This window comes from Melopsittacus undulatus, chromosome 5 (genome assembly GCF_012275295.1).
Source record: "Melopsittacus undulatus isolate bMelUnd1 chromosome 5, bMelUnd1.mat.Z, whole genome shotgun sequence".
NCBI classification, from domain to species: domain Eukaryota; kingdom Metazoa; phylum Chordata; class Aves; order Psittaciformes; family Psittaculidae; genus Melopsittacus; species Melopsittacus undulatus.
In genome coordinates this window covers 48,953,036-48,974,947 of record NC_047531.1, presented here as the reverse complement: position 1 = coordinate 48,974,947, position 21,912 = coordinate 48,953,036, and the positions used below count along the sequence as shown (strand labels likewise).

At 38.5% G+C, this 21,912-nt stretch overlaps 1 protein-coding gene across 1 annotated transcript in view; it reads left to right on the top strand.

Annotated features, from left to right (window-relative positions):
• Positions 1-21,912, top strand: part of RFX4 (regulatory factor X4) — a 91,966-nt gene that overhangs the window by 45,527 nt on the left and 24,527 nt on the right. The window contains exons 6-13 of the mRNA XM_005150423.2: positions 3,140-3,353; positions 4,190-4,267; positions 6,165-6,328; positions 8,699-8,799; positions 10,615-10,673; positions 12,230-12,374; positions 15,848-15,942; positions 17,037-17,154. Coding sequence (XP_005150480.1) covers positions 3,140-3,353; positions 4,190-4,267; positions 6,165-6,328; positions 8,699-8,799; positions 10,615-10,673; positions 12,230-12,374; positions 15,848-15,942; positions 17,037-17,154 — 974 coding nt within the window. The remainder of the gene's footprint in view (positions 1-3,139; positions 3,354-4,189; positions 4,268-6,164; positions 6,329-8,698; positions 8,800-10,614; positions 10,674-12,229; positions 12,375-15,847; positions 15,943-17,036; positions 17,155-21,912) is intronic.

Below are 21,912 nucleotides of genomic sequence, written 5' to 3'. Positions count from 1 at the left end.
AATGTCCTCTCCCCCACCTTGAGCTTCTCCTAGATTATATAAATCAGCTTTCTTTGTCTAGACTAGCCGTATTTAAGCAGTTAACTGAAGACTTAAAATCTCTTCCCAAATGCAGATTCAGAGCTACCATAACATGACTCATAATAAAGGTACCAGAAATCTCTCAGGTGCAATTTCTGGGCTAGACCAACAGCACATGAAGAAAGCATGGAAGGTCCAGACTCAAAGAATCAGGATTTAGCACTGAATATAAGTTCTGTAGAGGTTCATAAAGATGGAGAGAAGGTGTGCACAAGTTATTTTATGGAAGCATTTGTATGAGAGTAATCACTATCAGACATCAAATCACTTTGACATTGGCTACAAGTTTGGTAATTGTCCTCCCCTTTAAATTAAAGGAATGAGCACTGCTGTATTTCCAAACTGGAGCTCCTGCTACAGGTCGTTTATCTGGAGTCTCCCAGAGACGCAAGATGCTCTTGATTTGCTGACTGAAGATGTCTTATGTCTCCAAGAATTATGTCTCTTTACTCTTGATGAGGTTAAAATATCAATGAGAATTAATATTTCTTGCATAGTTCCCCCCTAAACTTCATATCTATCAGAGAGGCTTTCAGGTCACATACTCCTCTCATGCCACCTTTGCAATGGTTCTGCTCCCTGTGTAGCAAACAAGAAGGGGTTTCTGTAAAGCATGCTGGTTGTGCTTCACAAGATGCTTGGCCCCTGAGAGTCCCTGGTTACTCCTGTGAGGGAGATCATAGTGAATCAAATCTTGCAGCCTCGTAAGTTATGAAATTATGTTCTTCTGCTCCAAAAGAGGATGTCTGCATCTTCATCAGTGGTTAACACCCCAAGGATTATAAATAGCATACAGAGGAGTCATTCTCATTGGATCCAATGAAAAGGATATATTGTACAAGAAGTATAAACACACACACAGTATGTGCACACTGTACTTCTTTACAATAAATACACTTCTTGCTAGATGCAGCACAGCTATAACAGAGCTCTGGTTTTGCTTTCAGGAATATCTAACTGCATTGCAACTAAATGTTACATAAAGAAATTACTTTAAGCATTAACGCTTCAGTCCCTTTATCACCAGCTGTGGTGACCAATTGCTGCCAGTATGATTTTCATTCCAGTTCCCTGCTACTGCCAAAGGAAATTTGGCCATAGAAGTGGTTAAGATTATCTGACTTCACACTGTTCTGCCTTCAGTCTTTTTATAGCACTGCTGCTTTGTAACATTACAAAGTTCAGAGCTACAATGGTGCTATGCTCTTGGTCATCAGTTCTGAGGCTTTCTTTTTTTGCAGCTGGGTTTATTGCTGCAAGCATGCAGCTGTTCTCTATCGCACTGAGCTTAAAAACAGTTCCACCGCAGGTGAGCCGTGAGAAGGCAGCTAAACATGAAAGCCAATTTCTTTCTGTAGTTTAGTTTGAAACTCTTCAACTATGTACACAAGAGGTTAGTTAAACTGATGGAAACTACATGTTGTGAAGGGGAATTTTCTTTCTTTCTTTAAAGGAATGCTACAGATACTGGATCCATGAGAGTAAAAAGCAGTCTACTATTTACCACAAAAACGATTGTGTTGTCTGCATATTATTCTTCTACAGATCAAACTTTCAGGCCCTGTTTATTGAATTAAGTTAGGTTTTTTTCTGATATAAATACAGAGAAGTGCTTGAAAGGAATCTTTGTAAACTGCACCAGTGAGTTTTTGTTATTTGGGATGGTAAAATTACTGAAGGAGAAGGGTATCTGGAAAACCTTTGGAGTTAATTTGGCTGTTGCTGTCTATATGATTTTCAAGCTTCCTGGAAAATTTGGATTATTTAACGCTGTATTCAAGACAGCTTTTATTTTCAATGGATAATAAAGATCATCCTCAATGGGCATGGCAAGGGAGCCACGTCCTAGAAGTTTGCTTCAACTCCCCAGGCCTCCTCTCAGTCCATCTGTTCTGGTAGACAAGATTAAGGCTTCCAGCTCTTTACCCCCACTTTCTGCTGGAGATTATCACATGCACTGATCTGTGGGTTTGCCTAAAGCAAACTCAAGTCCATTCAAGTGAACAGATCTGCTGAGAGTGCTCTGAAATCACTAACTGTCTGGGGAGTACAACAAACTTCTGGAGATGGCAACTTCTCCTGCCACCACAGTGGGATCAACAAGACGTTGTCTCACCATGGTATGATAGGCTTTTGATAGGCCGTAAAGAGAAAACTGGAAGTTCGTTGAAAATTCCTTCTAGGAAAGCTGGGTAAATCAAAAGTACATGACCAATACAATCTTGTGATGCATTTTGTAATCATTAAAAATTGTTGTTTTGATGCAAGAGTTAGACTGGATAATGAGTGCTTCTATAACACCTATAATAAAGTTAAGTTGTAGAACAGATTGTGCTGTAAGGATACCAAACAATTTTTACAGCACAGCCACAATCTGTCATCCCCACTGTGGTCTGCACAGGCAGAGTTACAGTGTTCTGTAGTATCCCTTGCTGATCTAAACCCAGTGCTGATGCTAAGTTATGAAGCAAATAATTTGAACTGTACATTTCCTACTCTTCACTGCTTTCCAACATAAGCCTTTTTCCCACTTTCTCTTTTCATTAAAGTGCTTTCAATTTTTGAAACATTTCTGATCAGCTCATTTGCAATAAAGACTCGGGCTTGTCAAGGATCAAACCAGCCCTCAACAGTCTGAGAATCAGGGAGCTGAAATAACAACAGAAGGGCCAGTCCAGAGGGTCTGTACCTGTGCTTATTGTAAACTAAAGGAGCAGCTGCATGGCAGAGCTCTGCCAACAAGTAGCTTTAGGATGTGTGTGGTTTTTTTAATAATAAGAAAAAAGAAAAAGCAAGTCCATTATTTCCCTGCCCTGCAACAGAGTCAGCTTTATTAAGTCTGAAGAGAGCTACTTTTACCAGAAGGAAAGATAATTGGAAGCCCAATATATTACCTCAATGTTCTGCTACCGAATCAATGCTTATTAATAATGTATAAACTATTAAACAATCTGTTTTGCTGTAGAAACCGTTGGCATTATCAGTTTCTCTTTTCCCGTTTTTTATTATTTACTTTTCAAACAATCTGCTTCATAAAATATTCTTCTCTATGTATCAGGTACCACTATTATGGAATTGCAGTGAAAGAAAACTCACAGTATTATGATGTGATGTATTCTAAAAAAGGAGCAGCCTGGGTCAACGAAACAGGAAAAAAAGAAGTAACCAAACAGACAGTGGCGTATTCACCACGATCCAAACTGGGAACATTACTGCCAGAGTTTCCAAATGTCAAAGATCTAAATCTGCCAGCCAGTCTGCCAGAGGAGAAGGTAACAGTTTGGAAATCTATTCTCAGCTTGTCTTGTGGTTTTTTTCCCTGATCTGGATGAAAGATTTACCTAAAACATAAAGACTTTAAATCAGAGTAAGTTTAATAAAGTTTGTCTTTATTTATGGGGGACTTAATTACTTCATATAATAGGAAGAAATGTCTTCCCTTAAAACAGGCAGCTGACACTATAGCTGTGCAATATGTCTAAAGCTCCTTGTTATTATTAAAGTTACATTGCATATAGCAGGTGAGGTTTGAGGGGAACTGTTTATAAATATATTATAGCTCTTTAATCTGTGAACAGATTTGACAGACTGAAAATCAGTTCTGATGCCTCCATGAGCAGAGAGTGACCGAGTGCATTTCTTACCCTTGTAGACTAGAAATTAAGAGAATCCTATCTGCATATATGACAAAAGTGCTCTGGCTGCCCTTGGCTGAGCTTGCTAGTTTTCTGATGCTATTCACATGTGTAGTATCAATGTAAAGTGGACAAAAGAATAGGGTTTTATAGTTCTTTATGTCCTAATTAGGGCCACATTCTCGTCTTTGATCTCACTGAAGCTTTTTGCTCCTCTTATATTTGAAGGATCCCCATTGACATAGAAAAATCCGTGAATTCAAAGGGAGAATTTACTTTTAAGAAGAAAACTCATCTTAAAGCTAACCTAACTAATCTAACTAGACTTTAACTGATTTCATTTTTTTTTGCAATTGTGCATAGGTAAGATAAGAAAAAACTTGTTTTTTTGTTCTCTATATTCTGATATTTTTAAAAGCAGATTTCTTGAAGTAGAATGATCTTTTGTGTGTCTCCCTCTCATTCTTTTTCAGGTTTCTACCTTTATTATGATGTATAGAACTCACTGTCAAAGAATACTGGACACTGTAATAAGAGCAAACTTTGATGAGGTATGGTTAGAAACTACAGTTGTAGTTTAATGATATGTAAGGTATTAATGGATCTGAGAGCTTATTTTGAATGTGATATTACAAACTTATGGTTTTTTGTCATGAAAGATCCTTTTCATGAATAATGAAAAATGGCTATACTTGAGTATGTAAAGAGACCAATAATGTTAAATCTCATAACACTGTGCAAGTTAGAGGAATGAAAGCAATAGGAATGTTTTTGTCTCTTCATTCTCCAGCTGAATTAAGGTAGTAATATCCTCTTACAAGATGCTGGACAATTCAGTTCTTACAACTCAAGAAGTATGTCCATGACCACTTTTCTAGGCTTTGAGTTTGGGCTGAGCTCTGTTTTAAGGAATCCTTCTGAGTGTTCAACACAAACCCAAGGCAGGTGCTCTGGTGGTCTATAACAATGGTACAGGCTGGTGCAGTGCATACAAAATCCCAGATATCCCAGAAAAATGTACTGAAGTCTCTGATTGCTCAGCTCTACTGAAGTGCAGCTAGGAAGGCACACACAGCAGTTCATACCATCCATTAGCTCATCCATCCATTCATACCATCCAGCAGCTCAGCAGTTGATACCATCCGTTAGAAATGGATAAGGCTTGTACCTGCTATGCATTTAACTGACTTTGAGGGTTTTCTGGCAGTGCATGCAATTAGAGGTGAAAATAAAATATCACTAGAATGCAAGCAGGTTTAGATTACATGTGGAGAAGGCTTCTAGTTCAGGAAAAGAAATCTGTAGAGATGCTGAGGTACTGATTCAAATATGGCATCCAGGCCCTGGAAAAAAAAAAAAAACAACAAAATCAAAGGAAATGGGTCTTTTGATTCTGCCTTCTGAACAATGGCAAGAAACCCCCTGCTTTTCTTCATTTCAATGTTTAATTCTCATACTCTTTTGCTTTAAAGCTGAGGGTATTTTAAGTCATTGTACCCAGTCTATATGTTTCCATGTGAGAAATACATGATGCATATTTAGGAAATGTTGCTGGATGAGTGTCAGAATACCTTCTTGAGAGCAGGATGTTATATTTTGTTAGGGAATGAGTCAGGATCAATGTTGGGGAAAGAGATGAACAGCAACAATATATGAATTTCAAATGTTCTTTACTGCACCTGGTTCAATTACTCATTTCAATTACTCAGATTGCATGCAGAAGGTTATCATATATATATTCATATACATAATATAATGTAATATATTCATATATATCATATATGAATGCCAGTGTTCTGACTCCTCTAGAACTGACCATATCATTCACTGACTAATACCTTTATTTCCTAAATGAAAATTTTCACAGGTATATTTTGCTGTGTCTGAAATCTCCTCCCCATTTTCTTTTTTGTCTCTCTCCATTCTTTCTCCTCTTTCCTTCATAATGGAGGAAAGAAAAAATCCAAAAGTGTAGCGTTTCTTTCTGAAACAAAGACAAAAAATGGTATATTTACCTCTGTAAGCCGTGTGCTATCCTTCTCTCCTTTCTTACACCAAGCCCTAGATTGCATTCCTTTGTATGCAGGGACAGAGAGCAAAGAGAGAGAAAAAGGCTTGACATGTGGAAGCCAAAGAGTTACACTCACCAGCCACTGATGGAAGGTAAAAATACAGTGGTTCTCATGGGTATCTCTACTGCAGTAGCACAAAGACACCCTGGCACCAACTCAGAGTGTCTCCTCACCTTTTGGTTGATTATCCTATTGTGTGCTGTGTTACAGTATAAGCCTATCTAGTTAAGGAATATGCCTTGCCTGTGTTATACACCATCAGTCCACACCTGGGGTTGAAACAAATGCTATGTAAGCAGGATTGTTTAAAGAAAATGGTATTTGTGGCCTTTGATTATTTTAATTTAAACATTCCCGTTTCTTCTCATGATTGCAGGTTCAAAGTTTTCTTCTGCACTTTTGGCAAGGGATGCCTCCTCATATGCTGCCTGTATTGGGTTCTTCAACTGTAGTGAATATAGTGGGAGTTTGTGATTCAATTCTGTACAAAGCAATTTCTGGAGTTTTGATGCCAACAGTACTACAAGCATTACCTGACAGGTCAGTATAGATAACAGCACTGACCACGTTTTAGCTCAGCTGTCTTTGCTGCATGTCTTGTCCTCTAGAAAGGCACCAGTTCTCAGAAAGCTGCTTGCTGCCACCAGTTTCCTGAGTTTAATTCGTAATGTCAGTTCAAAGGAGTTGAAGATCTGATGTGATCCTGATGAAAAGTTCAGATTTTAACAAGATTTGTGTTATGAAAAAGTTGTTAACTTTTGTCTGATGAAGGATACCACCTTCTTCTTGCTTTGTAACATCAAGTAAATAGTTGTATCTCAACTTTCAGGGAATGTCAGAAGTCTGCAGGCTGCAGATTGCCATGCTGTCTTCGGAACACTCAGACATTGTTCCTCTACTCTGGGATAACAACATAGCCATATTCTGAATTATAGTGACAAGAGGAGCTGGCCTGGCTGCTCCTTTTGTTAATACTTACATGAATATTTAGGCACTGCAACCTAAGCATTTGTCTCTGTGTACACTCTTGGAACCCTATTGTTATTCTGTTTGCCGGGAGTATAAAACATGAACATCATGCTTGTGAAGTTTTGGACAAGCTGGTTTAACTTAAATATTACCCTACGAAGAAGAGATGCACGTTTATTTTAGAATCACTTTAATAATATTAGCAAGCATTTGCCTCTTTCATTTCAAAGCTAAATTCACTTTTTCAATCCATGTGGCAGATCCCAGCTGTTCTTTTCCTACCTGGAGCTCATGTGAGTCCAAGAATTCCTGTTTATATCGGTAAAGCAGGACACAGATTAGCAGTTCATAGCAAAAAGTGTAATCACTGAGTGCAGTCAACCTGTTTTACCCTTTGGTTTTCCTAATACGAGCATAAGGAAACTGATATTTTTCTAAATACATGTGAACGCTATTAGTATTATTTGACTGATGTATTCCTGAGGTTGAGTAATTTATTAACAATATTGCTCCAGGAGTTTCTTAATGGTGCTGTGTATTTGGCCTTCAAGTTTTTAAAGGTGTCCCTAATCATGGTGAATGTTTTCAAGATGTTGTTCTGCTCTTCTATGGGCACTGCATGATGGCTAAAGTACAGGCAAAGTGGTTGTTTTTTCCACAAGAAACCTGTTATAAGCATGTGCTTTCCTTGATAAGACATGTACATTTTTAAAAGCTTTGCACCTCACACCCCCCCAAATCTATTTCACTGGAAGGATTAAACAGAACAGCAGTCCTTTTCTCAAGCTGCTTAGTTCTTTCATAGCAAATAAGGAGAGACTTGAGTGTGAATATAGACTTTTGTAATGCATATAAAGGGCCAGATTGTGGCTATTAAGCCATAGCCTGCGCTGGAGGGGGTGAAGAAGGGTCTCATTGCAATGGAAGCTCCTGAAGTAAATCTTGCTGACTCAGCCAGAATCCTCCGATGGTCTTCCTGGGAACAAATATTGGCTGTCCAGAAAAGCCGCTTTTTAGTGGGTGCAGCAGTTGTCATCCATCCCCTGTCCTCTTAAGGTGTCTGTGTAGACTAGAGCAGTCATGTGGCTATGTTTATTTTACCAGATCTATTCTCTGTGCAGTGCCTTAGGTGGACAAACAGGAAAAGCTGCATGGCCAAAAGGCAAAGTTCCTTGCATTTTTCCCCTCTTATTTGTGTATCTTTAGTATTGCTACAGGCAGTGCAGTTCTGCCTGGCAGAACCAAGTGTTCAGGTCCCCTGCGCAACACCCTGCAACTGTTCTTGGACACTGGCGTTTTATACTGAGCAATTCCAAGAAGGGCAGAATGATCAGCCTACCAAGTTTAGCAGGAAATGATGGAGCCGTCAGGACAGGGTAGTAAGGAAGAAGAGAGAAATCTCACTTGCCTGGGGGAGTTCCTGTCCTGTGCAGAGTTAAGCAGGCAGGTCCTGTTCCACCCCCATTTCCCCTGTCTGTGTGGGCTTGGCCTGGAATTTCCACCCCACCATCATCACCCACTCACTGGCTCCAGCCTGCAGCATAGCTGGTTGCTGCTTCACTTGTACATCCCTGTGTGCATCCGTATAAATGTGGGCACAGATGAACTGAAACGTAAAGCTTGATCTATTGTCTTCTTTAAACAGTTGTGACTTTATGTCTTTATGTTTGTATAGAGTGGGAATGATTTTATTTCAAGGGAAGAATACTGTTTGTAAGCATCAAAGCAGTGCAGTACAGATTTTCATTCTTTGTGAGGTTTTGAACATGTTTTGCTTTTCCTGCAAATGTGTTCAGAAGTTTTTCTTCACGCTACAAACCAAAATACATCAGTAACTGCGTAATAGTGAGTTGTAAATAACTGACTCATAGTGTTCACATGTTTGCAGATTTTATAGCACAAAGCACAGAATAAACCTGTTCTGATGTAGTGATTTTTCAGTTTGACACAGGTGATCCGGAAGTTTGCAAAGCAACTGGATGAGTGGCTGAAAGTAGCTCTCCACGATTTACCAGAAAACCTACGAAATATCAAATTCGAATGTATGTATTACACAATCTTGCTCCTATTAACCTGGGATGTATACAGTGCTCATTGATTACAAATTAATTGGAACTGAGACTAGTGTTCTTTTAGGAATTAAAACCTGTCAGCATTATAAATCTTGCATTCACTTACAGTCTCCACTTGTTCATGAGAACCAATTTCATTTTAATGAAATGAACCACTGCTCCAAAAGAGACGATTTGCTTTTTCTTTCTTGTGGATTCTGATAAGAAATTAATTTTGTTGATAGTAAGTAAGCATTAGTGATGATATTAGGCACAGAAAATTATTAAGCAAACCTTTAGGCTAGCACAGTTTGAATACAGCTTGAGGCCCTTACTCAAAAAAGTGCCAGAGTTAAAAATGAAGGAGATCAAATTACCCTGTCACCACAGGAAAGGGCACTAGTCCTTTTCAGACGTGCTTTGTAGATGCCTGCAGTGCACATCACCTATTGATAAAGCCTGCTTTATTTCACGGCTCTCAATTCTTTGCCTTTCATGAGCACTAAATTCCACACCACAAAGTTAAAGGGGAAAAAAAAAACCCCCAAAAACTAATTTAGGAGAAGGATTAACTATTTTGATCAGCATGGAAAATTAGGTGTATATTTGACTAAGAACAGTCAGCTTGTAAGTTGGAACAACTAATTTTAGGAATTTTTTTTGCACTGTTTATTAATTTATTTTAAAAGCTACACAAAGAACTGAGAATATGCTTTATCACTTCTTGGACAGCTCAAAAATACTGAGAATCTGAAACAGCAAATTCTTTTCCAATCTGATAGGGAGAGAGAAAGAGATGGACTACACACTTTCTAGTCATTCTCAATCTCTACACCTTAACTGCCTCTGTGTAGAGTACAGAGGGAAAACCTACTCTCTGTGGCTATGTCTAAGGCTTGTTTGGATAGATCTGCAAGCCTTTGGTGGTTTTAGTATAAGGGAAAACTTGAGTGCATCCTACCTTTTACACGAGCCTTTGTTGCTTCTGCAATTGATTCCTCCTCATCAGAATTTGTGATAGTATAGACAGCCAATAGGTGTACTGACAGGAGTAACTTCAAGCCTTGGTCATGTTTGCATTTCCCGAGTCACAGATTTCAGACAAAAGATGTACAACACAACATTTTAAGTTCATTTTCCAAGCTTAGAAAATCATCCTAATGTAAGGCTCTTATCACTTGGAAAGAGCTAAAATAAGAGCAGACAACTTGCAAGTACCTTGTGGGTATCTTACCCCATAGCATATTAGTACGTCATGTAATCTGTTTTAGAAACTGATTAAATTCTACTTGAAACTGTATCAGATTTTTGCTCCTCCTAGTCTAGTCAAAAGACCCTTCCAAAACTTGTTTGCATTAACACTTGGAAATCTTTTCTAATTTCCACACATAATGTATCTATCATTATTTTATGCCCACTTGTTCTTGCACCAACATGTTTCTTTCTATTAAATAGATCTCTCTGGCCTTCAGTTCCTTTGTATATCAAGAGAAAATTTGCTATGCTGAACAAGCAAAGCTCTTCCATTGTCCTCTACATTTCTCTTGTCACCTCATTATTCACAGCATCTATAAATCATTGCTGTAATATGCCTCTGTAAAACTGATTGAACATCCAGATTTAAGGCTTTAGGTCAAGGTTTAAACACGATTAAATCTGGGCTGTTTGAATGAACTTTACGTGGTTGTAATTATATGCAAGAAACTGGATAGATTTTTTCTGGCCCTTGTTTTAATTTAGTAATTTCAGAAGTAATTTTCTTTATTTAGCACAGTGTGTAGATATGTATCTTTTTTTTTCCTGCAGTGTCCAGAAGATTCTCACAAATACTCCGTCGTCAGACATCTCTAAATCACCTCTGCCAAGTAAATATTTCAGTTACTTAAGTTTGCTGAATGCCATTTTTACAGACTTTTGAAATAATTTTATGAATTGGTGGGCTCGACTTTACTCAGAGAGGAAGAGATCACGTTTAGCAGTCTGTCTCCAGTATTTATTGTGACCACTTTTACAAAGTCAAGAAGTAATCAGCAAAAAATACTTTTCTAGACAACCGGCAACTCCTGATTACTAAATTCAGCAGGGCACTTTTACGGGAAAAAAAATCACTATTTGATTTGAATGGATGGCTCATTTCTGGGCAATAAATGAAAAGCATTCAATTGATTTCAGAGCAGGCAGTATTATTAGTAAGTCAATTGCAAAGTAAGAAAAATTTCTATATATACCTGACAAGCAATTCCAAGGCTAATTGTATATTATAAGTCATGCAAATTAGTAAAAGCCCAAACAGTTGAACTGCTGAGGATTTAAACAGAAATAGTCTTGCAATCATAGCAAGTGAATATAAAACCTACTCTGAAGCATTTCTTTTTTATCAATTAGTTTAGATCACAATTACCTACCAAAAAGTCATGAGGCTGAATTCTGTGTAGTATAAAAAGGGGGAGAATATATTAAGTTAATGAATGTTTCTCCTGTGTATTGGAACAGACTGTTTTCTTTGTCACACTGAAAACTCCACTTTTGGAAGGTGTATCCAACACCCTTGTAGAGTGGTGAAGTCCACAGGAAGAAGCTCTGAGGGAAAAACACTCCCGCAAGGATGTCTCTGTAGATGTCTTCCTCCATTATTTTAATGGTGAAGGCAGTGATACCAGTGCTAACTTTCCCCAAACATCATGGATCATCACTGAGCTTTGGAGGTCCATAGGGATTCAGAGGATATCAAGATACAGAGACCACAACTGTCTTCATCACACTGGGATGAAACAGTTTACTTACACGAAGGACTATTCAAATGCATCACTTCCTTGGGAAGGCTGATAACCTTGGTGTGGGTTATCATCTCTGCTTAACTTCCAGAGATGTTATATGACCATGACTTTGTGTCTTAGTCCATCCTCCCCATTGTCAACAGCAGACCTGCATCTCAACCAACCAAGAAGCAGATATGGTGCAGGGACAAATGAGCTTTAACTTTTGCATGTGACTGAGAGAAGAATGAGAACCTTCATAGTTTGGGAGAAGGGAGGGTGCAAACCTGAGTGGGGTTTGTTTGTTTTCAGCTTGATTTTTCTTGTTGCTTTTTGGTTTTGAACTGAAGCTGGTGAAGAAAACCAGCAGAGCTATTAGAAACTGAGAAGACTAGCAACAGCATCACCAGATTAGGGTTGTTCATCAGGGTTTGTGGTGGATGCAGTCAAAATACTTGCACCTGATTTTAGTTGGCAAAATTACTTGGGAGTTAGTTCTCTGTGGTTAGAGGGCCTTGTAATGTCCATAAGACATCAAGTTGGTGGGTGGGGGTTCATGAGGAGAATCAACTTAGTGAGCCTAGCTAAGAAAGCGTAAAAGGGGATAAAGTCTATTTTTTACCTAATAAACCATGAACTAATGAAATGATTGGATTGGATTACAGGCATCAAGAACAGTGATCCACAGTGCAGACATCACATTTCAAATGCTGGAGGACTGGAGGAATGTGGATCTGAATAGCATTACCAAACAAACCCTCTATACTATGGAGGACTCACGGGAGGAACACAGAAAACTTATTGTGCAATGTAAGAGCAGAACCCTCAAATAAAGCCAGGTGAACTTGGTTTCCTCCTGGAAACAAAACTCAATGAAAGTAACACTGTTTCTACAGCCATTGGTTTGCTTTGAATCTCAAGATAAATATCAAAGTGTAATGGAAAGCCCTGTCAAGGTCTTATATTTTGAGGCTTAGATCTAGGCACTCTTCCATTAATGAATTTTTTCCTAGTATCCAGAACAGCCAATGGCACAAAACTTGCACCCAGATTCAGGAAGACTTTTTTTCCCTTAAACCTGAGCAAATTAATCTAAGAGTTAAAGCATTAAATTTGATGAAGCTCAATCTCTACTGCTGTAGAACTGCAGAAGAGTTGCCTTTTAATGGCTTTGACACTGTATTTGTAAATTTTACTTATGAGAAGGTCCATGTGTATTTTCATAAGCAAGTTTATTTGATGGGGTAAGTGCTTTCACCTTGGACTTATATGAGTAAGCAGAAGTCCCATATCAAGCAAGCTCACTGACTGGTTTAGAGTCTACCTAGCAAAGTGGAGGGCATGAACTGAAAAGTGACTTTGGAGACACTGGCAAATTGGTTTTAGAGTCAAAGGTCTTTTGCAAATATAAAATTTAAATTGCACTGTCCAGCAAGCGTGTGGGGTTGTAAGCGTAGGTGTAACCCTAAGCACATTGAATTTGTCCCTCTGAGGTACCAGAGCTGATCAGCTTTGTCTTTAGCATCGTTCATAACCTCACTTCCCTTTAAACCAACTTGTTGTATTGTTACCTCTTACCTGAGAAGGACCAGTCATCATTTATCCAGAACCAGCCTTAATGGGGAGCAACCTGGGCAACCACTTGTTGGACCATGGGTGCCCTGAAAGGGTAGGTTTGCCAGTAGGGCAACACTTTCAGTGAGCGGCTGGGAAGAGGAAGGATGACACCTTCACATGTACACTGTACCTTGCAAGGTTGACTTTGGCACTTATCCCATTATGCTAACACTAGAAATCTTCTCCCCAGTTTAGGGACTGGTATTGTATTCTCTGTTACTTCTGTTTTCCACCAAGAGGTGCCTGGTACTCTTTCCTCTCATTCTTAATCCTTGATTCATTTCCTGATGTGGCTTTCTTACCTTTTGAGGAGATGGAAACGTGATGTGGTAACAGGTAGCATATAGTGAAATTGGAGTCAAGAAGCTGTGTGCATCCTTCAGATACCTGTTACATTTTCAATATCTACCCAACATCCTCCCACTGGTGAAGAGTTCTTAAAGTTATCCCTAGTAACAGCAGCGGTTTCCACTCTTGTTCAGAAAATACTTAATTTTTAGGAAAGCTTTTTGTATGTGTGCGAACTATTTAAATATAACCTTTAGTGTAATAAAATGAAATGGAACCTTCCTGAACACTAATGGATTTGGACATGTTTTGCCATATTTTAGGCCTGTATAAGCAATTGCTTAGAAATGGTAACCAAATATGAATCTTCATCCTGAGATGGGATTCCACTGAGTAGTGCAGATATACAGAGCGATTATTCTAGAACTGAGATGTTTTTTTTCCTCATCTCTTTGATGTTTATTAGTAGAATAAACAAAGATCTTTTCAAAGATCGTATTCTGTATGACTCCTGTGACATCGAGTTAAGGCCTGTTTTCACATTCTTGATATTAATAATCATGAAAGTACAATTTCCAGATACTGTAACTGGAAAAACATGTTTATAAGCTTACAAGCAAGCTTCGAGAGAAGCAAAGTAAAATCACTGGACCTCCTTCCTGCTCTAGTATGGTAGCTGTCTCTGACATGGTTTCATCTTTCCTTCCTTTCTCAGATCTTGTTGAGGCATTTTTAACAGTCACTGAAGGCTAAACAGTTACTTTTCTCAAACAGGTCATTGCACACAGTTACATTGCTCCAGCAGCAAAGCAGGAAACTGAGCTGGTTTTCCACTCGTTTCCCTCTTTGCACAGCATATGAATTACTTAATTTGCTGTATCAGGCAAGGTTTTTTTTTTCAGGTAAATATTCAGGTACAGGGACAACATTTAGGTTTCTCTGTGATCCTGTTCTGAATAAAGGGGGGTTGCCCATTCAATAAGACAATGAAACAAGATAAAAATGGCCCAAACATCACTATTTTCCTTCTTCCACAGCTGATGTTTCTGACATCCAGCCTTTTTGCAAACCTGAGTTAACAAAGTTGTAGTCAGATGTGAAGCAAATGCATTCCTGCTCATCTTGCTGATCCAACTTAAAGACCAGGGAGCTTGTTCTTTGCATTATTGTCAGCCTCTATGGCTTGTTTCTCCGGCTGTTATCTTTAAGCTTTGCCTTCTCCACCTCCCTCACTGTCTTTCCTATGGTGGGAAATTCCTTCCCCCTGTTATTTATAACCAAACATAAATGGAAACACATAGCACATTGAGATCATCCTGTAACACAGCAGGTAGAAAAGTATCTTTCTTCTTGACTTACTGGGCCTTTTATTTCAGCGGAATTGAAGAATAATTTCTTAAGGTGCCAAAGCACATAAATCTTTGTCTTCCAGCTATTGATTCTATGAGCATCAACTAGAGACTTGCAGCTTTGAGAGCTGCAGTTGAATGACCTGGTTGTTTTAACCTTCTGTATTAAAATATTAATATTTATACTTAGGAGAGGTTTAAAAGTACCCAAGTTGCTTTTGAAAACTCTTCTTGATGAATTAAGTATAGCATTTGAGCATTGGTAACAATTTGTTTTGAAGAAGTAGAAGTTTATGGATATTCTGTGTGTGTGTGTCTGGCACTGCAAATAAATGATTTGCAGCAGTTAAGTCACATTTTTGCAACTAAAGCATTATACAGGTGAGAGCCCCATCAACAACACTATCCACTTGATGCTTAGAAGATTCTTTCTGAATTTCTAAATCAATTTTATAGAAGATTCTTTAAGCATTTCTAAATCAATTTTATGCCTGACCTTTTTTCATCATCAGGGTCAAAGCCTAGCTTCGTACTCTTCATAGAGAACACCATAGAATCATAGAATAGTTAGGGTTGGAAAGGACCTTAAGATCATCCAGTTCCAACTCCCCTGCCATGGACAGGGACACCTCACACTAAACCATATCACCCAAGGCTTCATCCAACCTGGTCTTGAACACTGCCAGGGATGGAGCATTCACAACCTCCCTGGGCAACCCAACGTTTCACTTCTGGGCACGCTGGACAGCTGAAGCTTAAATCAAAAGCTTAATTTTAAACAGTAGGTTGTGATTTGCTCATGTTAAAATGCCACATCCAATGACTCCATCACTTTCAATAAAAATGAGATAGGAGACCGAGCAAACTTACCGTGTCAGCACCAAGAAAGATATGTTTGTTGTAGTTGAGCAATGTATTATTGAAAACCACAGCAAACTTGTGATGTTGTCAGCAGCTCTTTTGTGATTTGTTTCTCTTTTGTTCAAAATGGAATCCAAGTACTGAGGTGGGCTATTTTTTGTCTGCCAGTGTATCAGGAGTTTGATCACCTTCTGGAAGAGCAGTCCCCCATTGAGTCGTACATCGAGTGGCTGGATTCCATGGTGGACAGATGTGTTGTAAAGGTTGGTAAGCAGGAGTAAGGACTGCAGTCATTTATGTGCGTTTTGAGCCCTATCCAGGTCATAGATTTTTAGCAAAAACATAAGTAAAAAAAAAAAAAAAAAGAGCCAGGCACTGGTAATAAGCAGGAGTAAAGCAACAGTGGGTAACATCTCGCCAGTTTTCATGGAGAACTGCTCACAACCATGATTCTGTTTTATTCTGTTTTGTCTACTCTGTCCCAAAAGAAGACATAACTGTATGACCAACTATTTTAACCTCTGTCACTAACTATATTGTGTATTAGGGTGTTCTATGAGAATTCCAACTCTTCATATCAGTTAGAACTAAGAAGTAATAAACAACCAAACTGAAAAACCTCACTGCCTCTCTCTGTGCAAAAGATCCATACAGAAAACAACAGACGCTTCCCCACATTACTTGAAATACTTTGATTGTTTGGGGGAACTTTCCTTCTAGTCAGTGCAATGCAATTTGAAATTCAGACCTTAACTGTTAATTTTCACGAAGAACTTGACATGGATTTTGTTAGCTGATTCGATTGGATGAATCTAATTCTTTATCTCACATGTAGTATAGTAAATATTTTTTGTAGTGTTGATGCCAAATGTATGCTTTCTGGAAAGTATATTTTATAGTAAATTGAATAGGTGAATTCACGAAAATAAAACCGTGGAGGAATAAAAAAAAATATATTCAATAGTAAACTTTAATTGCAATGTTAATATAAATTTTCATTGTGGATCAAGCATTCTTGTTTCTAAATTTCTTCCTTGACCAGGAAGAAGTGTAATGAGCATGTAAGTAATTAAGATGAAGGTCAGAGCAATGTTTTGGCAGTTCCTTCATCTTTTATGAGGGAGATTCAGTCTTGGTGTTGAATAATACTTACGATTTCTGAAGGTAGTATATGGTTACAAGGTGTTTTTCTGTCTAAGGATGTTTTGGTTTTAATTTTTAGTGTGTAATTTAATACAAAGGTACTGGTAAGTAGTTTTTCTGTAGAAAAAAAAAAGATGGATATGTACATCATTCATCTGTGTTAGCTATTAGAAATAAAAGTTTCTCCTTGACAGATACATCTATTTCCTTGCAGGTAGCTGCCAAAAGACAAGGCTCTTTGAAGAAAGTAGCTCAGCAGTTCCTCCTGATGTGGTCCTGTTTTGGCACTCGCGTGATTCGGGACATGACTTTGCACAGTGCACCCAGCTTTGGTACTTTGATTTTGTTGTAATAATTGTATGCCACAGTCAGAAAATCTGCATCCTGGCTTGTAATGTACAGTTGAAGTGAAAGCATAACCGGTTTTCACATGTCCAGGGCTCTATTAAGAAAAAGAACTGGGGCTACTGACATTTGGAAATAATGCTCAGAGAGGTGTCTGCCTTCAAGATCTAGCCAGGGAAGCTGAAAACATCCATTTTGTTTGTTGTTAGCTAGTAGCTGGAGTTATCAGCCACAGGTCAGTTGGAGGAGTTGATTACCAGTGCATTCACTAATGCATTTCAGTTCAAAGCGAACCCAAACCCATACCACTTTGACCATGTGTTATGCCTGAAGAGATGAGTTTGCCCTGAAGTGGATGAAAATCTCTTCAGTGAACCACTTTTCCAGCTCTGCTTTTAAGGGACATAGCATTTTAAACTAGTATGTGCAAAATGAGTGTGTTTCTATACCCTGGACAGATTCTTTTCCATTCTATTAGAATACAGTCAGGGTGAAAAAACAGACTTTTACTTCTTAAATTAAAAAGCATGTTACTTGTCTACACAGTTTCAAAAGGGGCTTTGTCTTGAATTGGGATACAAACAGTTCAGATTAAATTCATTTAAAGCAGTAATGATTGAAAAGGGATTGCTGTGTCATGAGTGTGAGCATTTGCAGTCACTTGGGACCAGATTTTGCAAGAGGGATGGTTTCTCTAAATGTATATTTGTCCCAATATATTAGTAGAAGTTTAATAACGAATGAATTTAGAAAGGCACTGCATTGAGCAACTGCAAGGTTTTCTCCCCATTGAGCTTTGATATCCTTTATGATTTTAGAACCATCTAATAGAATACATTCAGATACCAGCAGAAATAGGCAGAGTGTGATCTGTATTTATGTTTTAATCTGAGATAACTTTTGCTGGCTTCCCAATGTAAGAAGTTTTCCAAGCAGGTATTAGTGAGTCACCCTTAGACATCAGGATAGTGAATGTTCCCAAGATGGTCACAATTTCCATCTGCTAACTTGTGCTTTCAGCGCTAATATCCTGGTCACATCTAATTTTCACCTCCTCTGGGGCTCATTTTCACCTTGAGTCACTGCAGATTTTCTTTTGTTGAGGGCATAAAAGTAGGTGGTAAGGCTTAACAGTATGCTTTCCCCCAGTGTCCAAAAAACCCTTTGCATGAGTACTGAGTAAATGCTGAATGGTGTTTTATAGCACTTTGTCCTGCTACACTTCTCTCTGCAGACATAATCACAACCTGTAAAACACACTGCTACTCAACAACTGAAAACACATCCTGCATTAGTGCAGTGTTGAGGTTACACCATTACAAGTCATGAAATGCTGACATTAAACTGCCCCAAGGATACATTATTGCTACTGAATTGCACATTACAACATTATTTTTATTCCTGTTCAGGGTATGTTTGTAAGCTAATCAAACATTCTCTGTTTCAGAGCACCAATCACCAAAACACCTTTAATCAAACAGGGATTCCCCAAATAGCTATTAGACCACCAGTTGTCTGGACGGTCTGCACAGTGATCCTCAGCTGTGATTTCTTACTTACTAATGAAAGCATTCATGAACTTGCCACATAAAGAGTAAATGAGAAGATTGAGAATTATTTGTTGGCTTGAGTTTGGAACCCACTACCATATAATACATCAGATCTACCAAAATAACTTACCAATTGCCTCTGTTATAAATTTGACTCATTAATTTCTCAGTTTTGAGAACTTTAACTGCCTGGCTAAGTATGTATGATTTATGTGGGGTATTTTTCCTTTTTGGTTCACTGGGTATATCTGTGTGTACAACTGCATAAACCTCCGCCTTATATGGACCCACAAGTTTGAACATGAATTTGATATTTTTGTATGCAACCACAGGGAAATTACATACTGGTCATAGCTGATACATTTTTCATGGGTATGTGGTGTTATAATTAGAACCAGATCAATAACTGGGTTTCAGTTTGGTAGGAAAAGCAAGAGTTTAAGAAAAATCATGTTCAGTGTGAAGCTGGGTTTGGGATTTTCATCAAATTCAGAAATCTTTATTTTTAAAAAAGCAAAATCAAAGACGATTCCTGTGCATCTGCCACATTTTGGTGCATAGATGAGAGCTGCCAGCCTTAGCAGTCTTGAAGGAGTGTTGATCACTGTCAGAACAAGATCTCTAACCAAAAGGCTAAAAGATTTGTCCTGTGGGAGGGTTTTCTCATCTTTTCTGTTGAAACTATTTCCCTTTGTACAAACCACATAACCATTTGTTGAGCTGCAGAGGTCTGCAGCCTGCTAGGTGGGCTTTCCCTGGAAGGCAATGTGACAGCCCTTACTTATACAGGGTGCAGTTTTCCCTGCTCAGATGTAATGCCAGTGGAGGTAGGGAGGAGATCTGAGCCTTCAGGTTTTCAAAGGGGAGAGTGATACCAAAACTATATCCTCACTCTATCAGGCAAAAGCCTGGGCTATCCCTACCTTCTTGCCCCCAGAAGTTATTTAGGCACAGACACACATTTGTAATTTGTATGCTACTCATTCACTGCAAGGACATTTGACATATTGTTCAGGAATCAGAGTTGTGCAAGTCCTAAAAGGATAACCCCTGAATATCAACAGGTCAGAGCTAGACGGCAGAAACTCTTCTGCGCTTAATATAACACAGTTCGTTCTAGTTTTTCAGCTAGGAGTGAGCATTTAAGTGAACTCTGTGGAGAGAAACTGTTTTGCTATTCTGAATATTTACATCTATATATCTTTGTTGTTAACTTAGATAAAAAGGTTTGCATTTTTACTGCATTGGAGACTGTTTCAGTGGACTCAGTTTTAATGACTTTTTTTCCACTTCAAGCAATATAGAGACTCAGATGCTCACAGTGTAGTTTTGGGTTGGTGGTTTTTTAAGTAAAACAATTTATTAAATTATGGATTCTTTATTATATACAGGACAGTATGCTTTTACCTTTGAAATATATGACACAGAAATCTGATTGGAGGAAGACAGAATACCTGGCACAGGGTGTCTGGCATAGGGATTTAACCCTGCAAAGCTTTTGAGCATGGTGGCATAGGCAGGTTGAAACAATCTCTGGCAGATAAAGAAGTTCCTCTCTCTCCTGCTTGCCCTCCCTTTTTCTCTGCCTTCCTGCCTCCCTCCCTCCTTCCTGTCTGCATATCAAAGGCGCAGTTGGTGGCAGTGTTTGGGTAATGCATCCAGTGTATAAAGTAACTAATTAGTAATAGAAGCCCCATGATTTTCTTCAGATCTGGAAACCTCACTGTTGTTTTGCTACTTATGTGTAATTGCTGCATCTGTTAATAGCTGCTGATACTTACTGTACATTATCTGGGTAATTATTGCCATGATTTCTCTTAGCTCATGAAAATTAGAGTCAAATGCTGTTCATTACTGTTGCTACAGTATCTTGAATGACTTCTTACCTTTTCCTTAAGAAGTGTGTGGTTTGCTTATCACAGCTGGATCCATTTCAGTACTGAAAGATACTTGAAAGGACCAGTTTCGTGTGAAAAACAGTAGCTTGCAAACACAGAGTAAATTCTTGTGCATCGTGCTGAATAAGGTAGTCACTGTGTAGCTGAAAGGCTTTCCCTGATATTGATTTCACTCTATAGCTTACATTTAATTCCACTCACTTAAAAATGTAAAAATACCGTATTCAGTCAGTACCAACAACTTGTTTGTGTAGTGTCTTTCACACAAATTCTGGGCTCAAAAACTCTATGTAGTGTTTAAAAATCCACAGAGGGAGAAATAATAGGAGAGGAAGAGAGAAATTCAAAAGAGTGACAGGGGCACTGGAGTGTTTTTAAATGCTGCATTCAGTATTGCCAACCCCAAGTCTTCAAAATAAAGTATTAGACCCCCCCCCCCCCAAAGCAAAAAACATTTTTTAAACCAAAAAATCCTGCTTTCTTGTCGTTTGCTTGTTAGCATCGCAGTGTTCAGGGTTCGCACTTCCAAATATTTTTATGAAACTATGAGCAACTTTCCTTTTTTTTTCATTAAAGCTGAGAAAGGAGTTTGATCAGAAACACAAATACCCTGAGTTTTATACCACCTCTTCAAGTTTGCTAGTAGTTAGGCCTGTTTTTCTTACCTTGCAAATACTTATAAATAGTAGCTGCACTAAAGCAAATAGAAACTTCCCACTGAAAAACTGTAGTCAGAAGAGTGAGCGATTTACAGAGATTCTTGATAAGTTTCCACTGGGGAAATCCTAAGTCAGTAACAAGGTGATCAGCCAGGTCTATTGTATTATATATGTCTATTATACTGCTGAATTGAATCAGATTTTTTTTAACAAGACATTGAGTCCAAAAGATCCCTAAAAACAAATTCTGTGCAGTAGTTAAGATCTCCACTATTTACCCTTGAAAGGCAGGGGAAACTTTTACCATTTTGATTTGCATAGACATGTGAAACCAATGAAAAACTGAATGCTTCAGGTTGACCAACAGCTAAAGATTTCTTCTCCATAGCAAAGGTGTTGCAATTACGTATGTCCTTTCTCTGTCCTGCCTTGCCCAAGACACAAAGGCACATGTTAACTTCCCAGTGTGTCTGCTCAGACCGTATCAGTGACGATAGAAGCCATGCAGGGATGGATTGAGAGAATGAAACACAAAGACCATCCAGGTCACAAAGAAAAAGAATGTGCTCACAGTCACTTTGAAAGCTGAACTACCAGCTAGAATTGTGAAAGGATATAGGCTCTTTCAAACAACTTCT